Source organism: Odocoileus virginianus, chromosome 1, assembly GCF_023699985.2.
Source record: "Odocoileus virginianus isolate 20LAN1187 ecotype Illinois chromosome 1, Ovbor_1.2, whole genome shotgun sequence".
NCBI lineage: Eukaryota > Metazoa > Chordata > Mammalia > Artiodactyla > Cervidae > Odocoileus > Odocoileus virginianus.
Window position 1 is genome coordinate 74863530 of NC_069674.1, and position 12094 is coordinate 74875623.

Sequence of the window (12094 nt, forward strand, 5' to 3'; positions counted from 1 at the left end):
ACAGGAAATGGTGATCCTCTTTTTTTTTTTTTTTTTTAATTTGGGTATGAAATATAAAGCATCAGAAAAATACTAAATTTATAAGCAATGCAATAATTTTTTAAAATTAATTTTACATTCAAATATAAGAAAGATACTGAGTAATGAAGCAATTAGGGAGTAGTTCAAAATCATCAGGTTGAAAGATTTGTGGAGATTATTTATAGTTGTTCTTTTCCCTGTGGCTTCTTTCCCCTCACTTTTATAAAGGCTCATATAGTCTTACCCTGGTAAGGTGTCATCTGATCTACTGACTACAGGCTCCCCAGCCTAGACCATTGGCATTTAACTTATCAAAGGACACAACTAAAATATTACTTCCTATTGCAGCAATAGGGTACTTTCAAAATAAATAAAATATTAAGATATTTATTGAATACTTATTATACAAGTTCTGCCCTAACACTTTACGAGTATTAATTTGGGCAGAGGATGAAAGAGATTTGGCAATTTTCCCATGATAAGACTTCAAATTCTAGCAGTCTGGCTCCAAACCCAAGCATTTATAAACTATACTTTTTTTTTCCCCCAACTGTAGAGACAAGTCTGAATAACTGTCCACAGACGTGCGTGGATATAAAACTTCTCTTAAAGAGAAAACAAATATGAATTTGCTTGCTGTGTATAATGTATCATGGAAATATACACAAAAATTGACAATACTGGCTGCTTCTGGGGCAGGACTTACATGAACGAGAGATAGAGGTACAAGGAAAGTTTTCAAGTATATCTTACCAGAAATTTTGAATTTTGAAATATCCAGATGCATTACTTTCACACACACACAAATAAACACATAAATGGGGAAAATAAGAACAATTGTAAGAGTCAGCAGATTCTATCATATCAACAAGAAATTATAAACTCAACATTAAAAGGAAAATTAAAGACATCTTTGGGGAATTCAATGTGTTTTATTTTGCCAGGCACATGATTTCTTCAATATCCAATTAAATATTACTGTGCTAACTACATTTCCTTACAGAGAGTGAACATTCACTGTAATGACAGTTTCATCATGCTAAAATCTAGTCACAAACCTACACTTTGAAAAAAAGTGCATTTCTAGGAAATTTTATGTACAATACAAATGAAAAACATATCAAGTCATTGAATTGTCAAACTACACAAAATAAAATCAACCAATCAACCACCAACATTTAGTATGTGTTAACAATACTTTTGAGGAAGAAAATTTTCTTTACATTTGGCAGTTTTGTTCAAGAAGGGTCTCTATAATTTTAAAAGTAAAGTGATAAAAGTATATACAATGTAATAATGTTTAAAGCAGAAGGCATTAAATAGCACAAATAATGTTATAAAACTAAACACCCTTATTGTCTATCAGTTTGCGTTTACATGAAGCAAGGGGACCTGTATAATTTACTTTATCCTCTGAGTCTAAAACAATTTTACTTTTAACTCTGTACATAGAATAGATTGAGCATGAACACAGAATATGGTTTCAGCTTTATACACATTTCTATTTGTGCGTGTAGAGTGGAAATAAAGAACTATTTGTATAACAAACTTCTTTAGAATCATATACACATTTGGAACAATAGCTTTTATTAATACCTCTATTTTTGAAGAAACATTATTTATGCTGTGTTTGTTACTGATACTTTTGCTCCATTGAGGCCTCCCCTTGTAATATCATAATTTACCATTTAAATAATAACTCATATTCTTAGATTCTGATAAGTGATTAGATTCATTTTGACAATTATTTTAGTTCTTGACATTTTATACTGTAGTGTTTAGAAAAGTAATCTATTTATCTTGATTACTTTCTTTACGGATTGTTAACTACAAATAAATCTTTTGTATTAGATTTTGATTAGGTATATTATATAATTTCTCTTTGCACCTGGAAACATGGAAATTGCTAAATGTAAAACAAAACAACAAAAGTTGTATTTTTAAAAGAAATATGAAGATACGAAGAAAATTTTACACTTCTCCCATCTAATTGGTATTTGGAATAAAAAAAATATTAAATAACTCTAAACACAGGATCCAAGTATATAATCAGAAGATAGTTATTTTATTCATCACAGACTTACCACATTTGTATTTATATACCAGTGAATATGATGTACCAACATTCTTTTAAAATAAAGTATGTCTATTTTTGTTCAAATTAGAAATTTTTTCACTTCTCCATAAGATGAGCGTCTCTCCAGCATATACAAAAGAGCATTAAAAAAAAGAATTGGTGACTTAAAATTCAATATGGTATCTGAGGTTGGTAAACAAATGTAAGTTAATCAATGAAATTAATTACTGAAGTTAAAAATTAGTAATATTTTTAATAAACTTCTGTCAATAAAATCGCTTTTTTAACCTTGTTTTTCTTTTTTCTCCCATTTTGATGGTTTGAGACCTCATATACAAGTTTGGTATTTCAAAAAATTTTTCTTCTTATATTTTTTAACTTGCCATGCAAACTAGAAAATTAGAATAAACATATTAATTGATTAAACTGTGCAAGATTATATTCTCTGAGTCTAAAATAACTTAAATATCTTCCAAAAAGGAAAGTGCTTTTGTTTGGAAGATGACTATATAACAATATAAACTTAAAAGCTTCACTGTGATAACTGCAGTCAGATATTAATGGTGAGGGTTCCTTTTATCTTCCTGAAACAAGGGAACAGAGATCAGTGACGGATATCAGCAACTGACAATTTTTGCCATCATAAAAATAACTAATACTATATTTCAGTGGAAGCATATAAACTCCATATTATCTTTAAGTGAATTGCTAGTGTTTTATGCAACTTTTAGATTCTCTCTTCCTTGTCTTTGTTTTTTATTCTATGTTTCTTTTGACTCTGTTACATGCATTTATTTCAATTTTACTATGTAAAATTTGTGAACTTGGCATTTGTTTTTGTATACAGATGACTGTCAATTAGAAATCTAAATCCTTAAAGCAAGGATGGAAGATCACAGGTTATAGCCCTCATTCACTTAAGGGATATAAGAATTCTAGTTTCATAGACGCCATATTGATTTTGAAGAAAAGGTACATAAAGATATAAATAAAATCTAGGTTAAGTTAAATCTTTCTATGCACCATGAGGACCATGACATGTCTAGGGTTGTCAATATCATACAAGAAAATGCATACTCATTTCAGTTCATGTAACATTCACCTTTCTCAGTGAGTAACCACCTTCTTCAGGAATTTCCCATGGGTAAAGCACAAGATTCTTTGCTAAAAATTCGATCACTGAAGACAGACCTTTATTAACGGACGCAGAAGCCCCAGTTAAGCGAACATTATGAGTCTGGCAGCTGATTCCTCCTGTTTCTACTCTTCCGGCTATTGATGAGAGCCTTTAACTTGCCGTAGTCCCCCCTCATCTTCTGAGCGTCTTCTCCCTGATGATGCTGCTGCCGAGTGTCTTTGCAGTACTGATTAATCATCTGCATTTCTGAGTGGCTGAAAGCCCCCATGATGTCCTTCGGATGGAAGGGTAAGGCCCTCACAGAGCTGGCCCAGGTCCATGGAGACCATTTGTCTGTAACAACTGCCACCATTTCAGAATCTAACACTTTAAAGTTGATTTTGGCTATGGTCTGCTTGAAGCTGTTTTCTGTTGCAATGCAGTGATACAGTCCTTGGTCAGAATCCTGAACAGAGCGGATAAGGAGTCCTTGCGACGTGGCTATGATGCGTTCATTCAGTTTGACCTAAAACAGAGATATCAAAGTTCTGAAATCCAACTCTGTATATGCTAAAAAGATATGACTTGTAAAAAGAATTTCATAAGTTTTACAAAAGTATTGAGTACTAATTAACTTCCATCTTAGTGAACACACGATTTTGGCAAATTTCATTGCCTCTTTATTTTTTATTTATTTATTTATTTTTGCACAGGGGATCTGGTTTCAGGGGTACTGAATGTATTAAAGAGAAGGTAAAGGTATCACCCATATAGCCCAAATAGCTTAAAGTGCATTCCCTTTGGGTAGGCAGTCTATGGGGTCGCACAGAGTCAGACACGACTGAAGCCACTTAGCAGCAGCAGCAGCAGTTTATTCACATCTAAGTGAGAGTTTTGAATGTTTCTAGAATGTAAATTACAGACAACATATATATATATGAAATTCACAGTTTAAACTATCTATTTTACCCTATAGTTGTTGCCTTTTATTGTAACAAAAATACTCACTTATTGAGTAAGAACATGAAGCCATAATTAAATAATTGAATTATACCTTTTTTCCAATGAATGAATGAATATTCCCCTAACTAATAATTGTACAAGCTGAGGCAGAGTTCTGAACATCATCAAGGGGTTTTTCCAATTAGGTAACACAAAGAATGACTAAAAATAAGCTGGAACTTATTATATTATAAGTACTCCAAGTGATTTTACTTTTCAAGGAAAAGTAATAAGAAGCTATGAAGTGAAGTGAAGTCGCTCAGTCATGTCCGACTCTTTGCGACCCCGTGGACTGTAGCCCACCAGGCTTCTCCATCCATGGGATTCTCCAGGCAAGAATACTGGAGTGGGTTGCCATTTCCTTGTCCAAAGAAGCTATGAGGTGACTATTTAATTATTTTACAGGCTTATGCTGGAAAAAATATTATTTTCTGGATGTAAGCTAAACTCTGAAATCCATTTCCTTACAGGGCCAGCTTAGTATTATCAGTGAACACACAAAAACCTAAGCGGTAAGTAGTTCCTTCATATATATACTCAGGAATGCTCTTTCATTGAGGGAAAGAAATTTGACCCAAAGAAAAATAAGAGAATGAATGTGAAATGTTTTTCTAAATGATAAATTTCTATATAAATATGTATTTTATTATTAATGAAATACAAACCAAAGATAGGTTTTTTAGATAAAAAGTAACTCATATACAAAAGCACAAAAATGAAAAATATAGCACTGAAATATGAATAAAACAGAACTAGAAACGAGAGATTAAGAAAAAGGACTGAAACATATAAAGCAAAACTTTTATGTTCATTTAATTTTTAAAGTTTTAATATGCCTTTGAAATAGTTTAAATAACATATAAGTGCATTCAGAAATAAAAAAGAAAGTCTTTTCTATTTGCATGAAATTGAGAAAAATTTTGGAGGCTAATTTGATAATATTCATTAATATTTATATATAAGATTCAGTGCAGATATTTATAGGAATTTATATAAAATTCATAGCCTAACTAATATGCAGATATTTACTCACATTAATTTTTAAAAATTTTAAATAATTTTTTTGCCACACCATATAAGCATGCAGGATCCTTGTTCCCCAATTGAATTCATGCCTCTTACAGTGGAAGCATGGAGTCTTAACCACAGGATTGCTAGGGAAGTCCCTACTTGATGCTTTGGTAAGAGGAAAAACAAGAAATAATGTAATCAGTAGAGAGCTTTAGTAAAGGCAAAGTATGGTCATATAGTGGAATGTGATGCAGTCAAGAAAAATAAGGTAGCTCCATATGGACTAATACTGAAATTGTGTGTGTATGTGTGGGTGTGTCTCATAGAGAAAGAGATACAAAGAAGGAGAGAGAGGAAAATAGGAAAGTTACGGAGACTAGTGGAGGACTATACAATTCTTAGCAGCCTATACTCTGAGAAATGGGGATGAATACTGAAGTGGAGGGGAGGAGGGTTTTAGTTTTCACTTTATGCTATTCAATATGAACTATCTGCATTTTTCTCTGAAAGTTTTACCACTTGTCTTACTAAAAAAAAAAAAAGTTCAGTATTTACACATCATCAGTGTGAGAAATATGTGTATGTTTGCCTAAACTACTGAGGAAGAATTAAGATAAATTTAATTAAATGTTAATAGTTTATTCAACTAAAGTGATAGTGAGTGGAAATGTGCTATGCTTAAAGTCTGGACAGAACAGATTTTCATAATTAGAGTTAAGATTTTTCATTATCTTAAATTATAGTATTCTGCTTTTGAGATTGGGAGAAAAATCAAGATAGCCATATGTGTCTCCACATTTTTGAAACCTCTGAAATAAAACATAAATATAATGAAATGAAAGAGATAAGACACATGATACATTCCTTTTTAAATTTCATTTGTTAATTTCTGTGACATGTATTCAAGCCTGTATATATTCATGTATTTTAATTTTACACAATAGAAATTACATTCATCCATTATGTATTTTTCCACTGAACTTTCTACTGAATAAAAGAACAGCATTTTATCTATGTTAGGTAAGCCCCTGTTTGAGTTGTGGCTTTCCAATTCACATACACATATACAGACTTTCTTTGGAAGGATGGTTCATGTCCACACAACATGTTGAAGCCTAAGAATTCCGTTTCTGTATGATAATCATCATCATCATACATTATGACTTCTACCCCAGAGTAGTTTGTAAGGCAATCATTCTTATTCTCCATATCCATTCAAAATAATTTAAAATTAATTAGATTGCAGATATTTCAAGACTAATTTGGTGATAGATTTGATAGCACCAAAACAAGCCTCAATATCTTTTATTAATGAACAAATTTAAACAATTTTATGAAATTCTGTGGCAAGAAGGGGCCCTGAAGTTCACTAAGCCCATCTTTTCCCCAGATATTTAAGTCTCATCTTATGCAAGTGGTCATCAGCTTATGGTTTCATATTCCTGTGACAGGGAACACAAAATTTCCTAAATAGCTCATAACATCTTTGGATAGGCAGGTCTGAGAGTTGGAAAGCATTTCCTCAAAAAGAGCCAACATCTACTTTAGTAATTCTGATGTAATGCTTAGCTTAGGACTGTATCCATTCTATTTAGCTCTCATTAACCTCATACATAGTATGGAAACTGTGTACAACAGAAAACACACAAGTGCCAAAGGCTCTATTTTCCCCTTCACTCAATCACACTTTGTGATGTTGTTAATACCACTGCAGTTTAGGTTACTTTAAGGCTTTATATATACATATGTATTTTTCTTCTTATCCTCTCATTAGTTAGGAGAATGTGACATCAATATTATGGAATTTGTTATTTATAATATTTCACTCTATGCTGTTTTACAATGTTTTCCTTTTAAAACAGTTCTTTATATTCAGTGAAAGGTTAATACAAGTGTCCTTTCATTTGAAAGTCGAGTTTTCTTTTTTTACCTATCACTTAATAAAGGCAATGATCCCATAAATAATGATTCCACACATTACCTATAACAAAACCCCAGGAGTTATGAATAATAGAGCTATGGAAATAGATTACCACACAGCGGAAAAATGCTCTTTACCATAAAGGTTATAGTTAAGTGGAATTTCTGCTGAGGAAAATTGAACTTTTTCAAAAGCCCCTTTTATCTTGTGAATCACACAAAGGTGCTGTTGTGTGAGAACCTGGTTTCCGGATTTGCGCACATCTTGTTTCTTTTACAAACGCTTCCTCCCATCAGCACCCCCATCTGAGTGTGCAAGCTCTTGCTTTAATCACTGCGTTACGGAGGTGAGCAGGCAGGTAGGATTTCTAATTAACCCATCAACTCCATGGACACGGCATTTTAAAGAAGATGGCACTTGTCATCCCGAAGACACTGAAGGATGTCCTATGTCCTTCCTTTCTTGTTTGATCTGTGCCTCATTGAGGGATGGTGATGTAATGCTCTTTCCAAAGCTCTGACTGATTGCTGCTCTCCTGCATTACTCACCTCTTTCCTCCTGTCTTTGTCTTTTTGTAACAACCACTTGACAGATGCCTGTGGAGACTTGGGGGCACACTCAAGAAAAGTGGTGTTATTTTTTACTCCGTACTGAACAATTTCAGCTGCATTTCTGTATGCTGAAGAGCAAAAATAAAATGAGAGAGAATGAGAGAGAAGCAATGGAATTTGGATCATATTCCCTTATATGAATATTTATTTCTCTATAAAATTGTGAGCAACTAAAGCAAAGCCCAAAGGCAGTCTTAATTACTTAACAAGCTTATACATTGTTTGGTGTGTTTAACCTAAAACAAAGGAGAGAAAGATACAAGGGCATCAATATTTATTCAAGAATTACTTTACACCAAGGAATGCACTTAATATCACCTTGAACATTTAATTATTACAACATCTTTGTGAATTACATTTTCTCAGCCTTTCATGGGCTGTGAGTTATGAAAAAACATATCCTAGGCAAAGAGTTAGTAAGTGCCAGGCAATACCAAGGCCAGGTTCATCCCACCCCTAAACTCCACACTCAGTGGAGATGAAATTCAGATGAAATTCAGAAACACTGGGCAAAGGCAGAAAGCAAGGTGTGGCCACAGTGGGATGTAATGGTTGAAAAAATAATCTTTGACCTCAGAGATACATGAGGTAAAATCTTGACTTCATCACTACCAGCTGTATAACCTTAGAGAACTTATATAACATCTCTGTGCTTCAGTTTTACTTGGCTCTAAAACAGATATTTTCAGACATTCTTATACTGAAATTCTTAAATTAGGAAGAGTATTCAGTATAGTTATGTGGTAGTTTAGACATGAGCAGAAACCTCATTCATACAGTGTGAATAGGAAGAGATCCTACTTTAGAATAATTTCTTGAGCAGTAAGTGACATAATCTATTTAAAAAAGCACTTAGCTCAGGTTTTGACACAAAAATCAACACTGATGTTTGTTCATCATTACCTGTGTTGCCAACACTCTTATCACTATAACTACTGCTACTATAAGTGGGAACTGACACACAGATTTATAAAATACTCAGCAAACAGAGAAATAGTAATCTGGATTTATTCCCTCAGTTAGATGTATGAAACAATTAGGTAAAATGTGTCTTAATTTTCTTCTTGTGGTTTGTGTAGTTAGTGACAAGAATATCATTATTTAAATAAAAACAAAAAGGCCCATGCTCACAAAAGTTAGTGACAGGAGTCTGTGTTAACAGTTAATTACAGAACCTCTATAGCACCTTGGTAAGCCTCGAGGAAGGTCTCTCTGCTGATGGGGTGGAGGTGGAGGGAGGGGTTCAGTGGGAAAATTATAACATAATGTCTCCATGTCAGGATGGGAAGAAAGGAATTAGATTAATTGTAAGACACATGGCTGGACTGCTGAAAGTATATGGTATGGTTGTAAACTGTAAAATTCAGAGCCGGATAATTCATACTAGCCAAAAACTGGAAGCACTGCAAGTGTTCCTTGATGGACACACACACACACACACACACACACACACACACACACATATAATGGGTTACATTTTTGCTTTAAACAGGAAAAATATTATGACACATGTTACAACATGAATGAACCCTAAATAAGACATTGTTGCTGTCTAGTCCACTAAGTTGTTTCCAACTCTTTTGGGACCCCATGTACTGTAGCCTGCTGGGCTCCTTCTGTCCATGGGATTTCCCACACAAGAATTCTATGGTGGGTTGCCATCTCCTTCTCCCAGGGATCTTCTCAATCCAGGGACTGAACCTGTGTCTCCTACATTTCAGGCGGATTCTTTACTACTGAACCACCCAGGAAGTCTCGAAGAAGACATTAGGCTAATAAGCCAGTTACAAAAGGACAAATATTGTATGATTCCACTTACATGAGATATTTAGAACATTTAGATTCATAGAGACAGGTATCAGAACAGTGGTTGCCACAAGTTGGGGAAGGGAGAATGGGGAGTTAGTGTTTAATGGGCATGGAGGTTAATTCTGGGATGATGAGAAAATTTCAGTGATGGATGGTGGTGCTCATTGTACATCATCATCAATATACTTTATACCACAGAACTGTACACTTTAAAATGGTTAAAATAGTAAATTCTGTTATGCCATTTATCACAGGAAAAAACTAACAAACAAGATGTTGTTTTTTCTTCAGTGGTAAACAAAAGTAAAGTATATTTTTTTTTTCTTCAAAAAGAAAATAATGGCTAGAAAAATCTATAATAATGATCTTTGTGAAAGACTTACCAAATGACATATCCAAGAATATCTGTGTTCCTGGACTTTTCTTTTCCATAAATCTTAGTATATGAACAAATAATATTTAATTTTTAATGACTATACATGAATGCCTGTAATTTGTATAGTGAATCTTTCTTTAAAATGACACATTTTGATTTATCACAGATTTCCCTTACTGAAATAGGATATGGAGCACTGCTACCCTTTACCAAGTTTGAGCACTTTTAATTACCTTTTAGGTTAAACCCTCTGCATTGCGTCAGTGGATTGCCATGTCTCACATCTTGTCTTCGGCTCCTCCTACGAAGTGCAGAAATATATACAAGTGACTTAAAGTTAACAGTGCCAATTATGATGTACTTAAAAGACTTCATTTTAAATTATGCAATGTTATGATTGCCTAGGGTTTCATAAAGGATCTGATTATCCGTATTTTTTCTTCAGTGCTTCAAATATCAAGTGGGCAATTTGTTTTCAATTTGAATTAATTCAGTCTCCCCATCTACCACTCACAACAGATGAACCTCCTATTATATACACTTTCTAGCATATATACTTTCTAGCACAGATGCTAGATTCCAAATTAATAGGGTAGATTTTTATTTTAGAGACAATCTTAGAAAATTTTCTAATACAATAACCTCCAAAGTATAAATTTACTAGCATCTTCCACTTTCTAATTTTTTCTTAAATAAATATACTTCACTTACAAAAGTCAATACTTTCAAATCATTTCCAGATACACTAAAAAGTGTCCAGAACCAGAGAAACAAAGAAAATGAATATTTATATAAAGTTAAGCAAAATGTTTCATTTACTAGACTAAGCATTTTCCTTCATGTTCTTATTTTGAAAATTTTCAAGACTATAGAAAATTGGATACACAAATACAATGAACAATGGTAACCAACACTCATAAACTATTGTTCTGCCATATTTATGTGCTCTTTCATACCCAAGTAAACGTTATATATATATACTACATATGCATGTATATGAAAATCTTTAGAAATAAGTTGCAGACATGATAATTTTATACCCTTAAATGTCTGTATCTTCTAAGAATGAGTAATTTCTCTACATAACATCATTATTATACTAACCATATCAATATTTATTTAATGATATCATATAAAGTACATTCGATATTGAAATTTCACTACTTGTGATACTCAAAGTATCCCTTATGCATTTTTAAAAGTTTATTCAGGATCCAAACAAGGTTCACTCATTGCCTTTAGGTGTTACATATCATCGACTTTAGCATTTCAAAATTTTAGTTCATCCTTTTAAAATTGCTCACTATTTAAATAAGTTTAAAATTATTTGCAAACTATTTAATTTCTTGTCTTAGATTCACTTATAGTGTCAATTGTATTACATAGTACAACAAATCAAAACAGAGTGATTGAAATGACCTTAGCAATGAATTGTGGGCACGAACCTTGTTATAAAGAAGAAGGAACAGAATGTTCTTTATTGTGATTAACAGGGGATAAACTGATTGTCTGTTATCAATTCTGAAAAGTATATATGGATGAGCCTATCATTTAACTGGGCTAGTTAAGTTTCTCTTAATAGTTTATCCTTAATGATAAATTAAAATATTCAATAAGAGAAGGAAAATATTAACACTGGGCTTATAAAATTTGCAAACCATAATTAACCTCAAGGTCAATAATAATGAAAAAAATGTAAAGTTATGGCAAACAGATAATAGTTTATATAATCAACGGATTATATAAATCTATTTATGAAATATAGGTATAAACTTTTTGCCATTTAAGGATTCTCTTCCCCCAAAAGCCACATGATCCTTATTCAGTTGTATATTTCTCTACAATTACAGGCACAAACTAGTGGAAGTCACTCTTGTCTCAGGAATTATGATTAATACTGTACTTTAGAATAGATCCTAAGTCAGGTTTTTACTGCATTGTATTTGGTATATTATGAAGTCAAACAATTATTTGCTACCAGTCAACCTGTGAGTATATATTATATAAGAACCACATGATAGTTCTTATAGTTGAACTGGTCGTTTTCAGCCATCTAAGTAAGCATTATTGCTCACAAAATTTAATTTATTGTCATATGATCAGCACTAGTTTATGGCTTACTCAAGTACATGGGCCTTCATGCTGAGCA

At 32.7% G+C, this 12094-nt stretch overlaps 1 protein-coding gene across 1 annotated transcript in view; it reads right to left on the reverse strand.

Annotated features, from left to right (window-relative positions):
• Positions 1 to 933: 933 nt before the first annotated feature.
• Positions 934 to 12094, reverse strand: part of SEMA3C (semaphorin 3C) — a 196588-nt gene continuing 185427 nt past the window's right edge. Inside the window, exons 16-18 of the mRNA XM_070469942.1 lie at positions 10179 to 10246; positions 7698 to 7828; positions 934 to 3741 (exon numbers count right to left, since the gene is read on the reverse strand). Coding sequence (XP_070326043.1) covers positions 3328 to 3741; positions 7698 to 7828; positions 10179 to 10246 — 613 coding nt within the window. The 3' untranslated portion in view covers positions 934 to 3327. The remainder of the gene's footprint in view (positions 3742 to 7697; positions 7829 to 10178; positions 10247 to 12094) is intronic.